Below are 2,063 nucleotides of genomic sequence, written 5' to 3'. Positions count from 1 at the left end.
TTCGTTTTACGTCTTTTTTCTCCATGCTAGCATGGGTTAAGCGAGTACTTATTATTGAGATAACACTTGTTTTCCAAGGATATATATATATATATATATATGCATACACATACAAATGCACAAATCGGGGCTCGAGGTCCTCGCATTTAATCACCTAGTAATTAACTTTTTCACAAGGCCCCCCACCAATTAAAGCGTCAAGAACAGAGAAACTTCCACGACCGACCGCAGTATCTTCTTACTCCATTTTGTCGTACAACGACGAAGACATTGGCTTCTTACAAAGAACAAAAAAAAAAACACACACACAATTTTATCACTTTACGTTACCCAACATAAAACAAAACCAACCTTACTTAATTCCCTTCATTTAACCATCACCACGTGATATTTCGGTGAACTCCTGAACAAACCTCGTGTCTTTTTTTATATGTAAAATCCAACAATATTTCGTACCGTTTCCTTTTGTTTTGTTTTTCTGTTTTCCTCCCCCAAAATACATCTCCATCATTAAACTGAGAAGAACAAACAGGACCTAGTCCGTTATTTTTTTTTACCTCCAGAACACGCTTCGTTTTTCTTTTATATTCAATTTTAAACAAGATATCATACATTTTATTTACATTGTAACAATATATTTCGTTCGTCGTTGCTCATACTTTTAAACCGTACAAACAGGATAGTCTCCATTTTACCCGCGGAACACATCGCGTTCCTTTTGTATTCACATGTGTACATGGCATTGTATATATGTATATATATGTATATATATATATATATGTTCCATTAAACTGGGGAAGAACAAAAAAATTGGGTTCTTGACCATTTTCTCATATCTGGTACAAACAGAGCAGCATTTTCGTCTGTTGTAACTCCAGCCTCCCCAACAAAGGAAGAAAAGAAAAAAAGTAATAAGAAAAATCATATCCAGTCTTTCTTTCTTTCTTCCTTTCTATCTTTCTTTCTTTCATTCTCTGTCCCTCTCTCTCTCTCTCTTTCTCTCTCTCTCTTTCTCTCTCTCTCACTCACTCTCTCTCCCGCACTCTCTTTCTCCTTTACTCAAAAGTGTCTTTGACATTCTAAAACACACAGAAGAACTTTTTCCAACCCTTTTTCCTTTTATGGGGTGGTACGTCTGGATTGATCTTTTTCAATTTCGATTTGCCCGAAGGCACACTGGGTAGCGTAGGTTTACCAAGGTTCAAAGCTGAAATGATGGCACTGTCAAAGACTTCTTTCAGGTTCTTTTGCGTCAGTGCCGAGCACTCAATATACGAATAGGCCCCAATTTGGCAGGCGAGGCGCTGGGCATCGGCTTCCGCAATTGGGGCCTCTTTGTAGCGAGCCAGTTCAATGAGGATTTTCACATCGTTCCTGAGATCGCATTGAGTACCAATTAAGATGATTGGTGTTTTAGGTGAATGTTGCCGCACCTCTGGTAACCATTTGTCAAGAATGTTGTGGAAGGACGAAGGACAGACCACACTGAAACAAAGCAGGAAGACATCTGTGTTCGGGTAACATAGAGGACGTAGCGAATCAAAATCGTCCTAAATTGGAAGAGAAAAGAAGAAAAGAAGAAAATCAATTAGTAAATGATAAATAATTAATTAAACAATAAATGATATACATAGTAAAAAATATGTCACCACCACAACCACCACTAGCAACACCAACAACACCACCACTGCCACCACCATCACCAGTAACGCCAACAACAACACCACGACCGCCGCCGCCGCTACCACCACAACCACCACTAGCAACACCAACAACACACACTGCCACCACATCACCCAACGCCACAAAACACCACGACCGCCGCCGCCGCTACCACCACAACCACCACTAGCAACACCAACAACACCACCACTGCCACCACCATCACCAGCAACACCAACAACAACATCACCACCACCACCAACAACAACTACAACAACACCAACAACGGTACCACCACTGCCACTATCACTGCAACCATAACGACACCACTGCCACTACCACCACCACCACCACCACTGCCACCACCACCGTCACCAGCAACACCAACAACACCACCACAA

The 2,063-nt window shown here is 41.3% G+C and overlaps 1 protein-coding gene across 1 annotated transcript in view; it reads right to left on the bottom strand.

Annotated features, from left to right (window-relative positions):
- Positions 1–433: 433 nt before the first annotated feature.
- LOC115217261 (rho-related GTP-binding protein RhoU-like) overlaps positions 434–2,063 on the bottom strand; it is a 4,934-nt gene continuing 3,304 nt past the window's right edge. The window contains exon 2 of the mRNA XM_029786902.2: positions 434–1,550. Within this exon, the coding sequence (XP_029642762.1) occupies positions 1,080–1,550 (471 nt within the window). The 3' untranslated portion in view covers positions 434–1,079. The remainder of the gene's footprint in view (positions 1,551–2,063) is intronic.

This window comes from Octopus sinensis, linkage group LG11 (genome assembly GCF_006345805.1).
Source record: "Octopus sinensis linkage group LG11, ASM634580v1, whole genome shotgun sequence".
NCBI lineage: Eukaryota > Metazoa > Mollusca > Cephalopoda > Octopoda > Octopodidae > Octopus > Octopus sinensis.
This window is presented reverse-complemented; position numbering and strand designations above follow the sequence as displayed.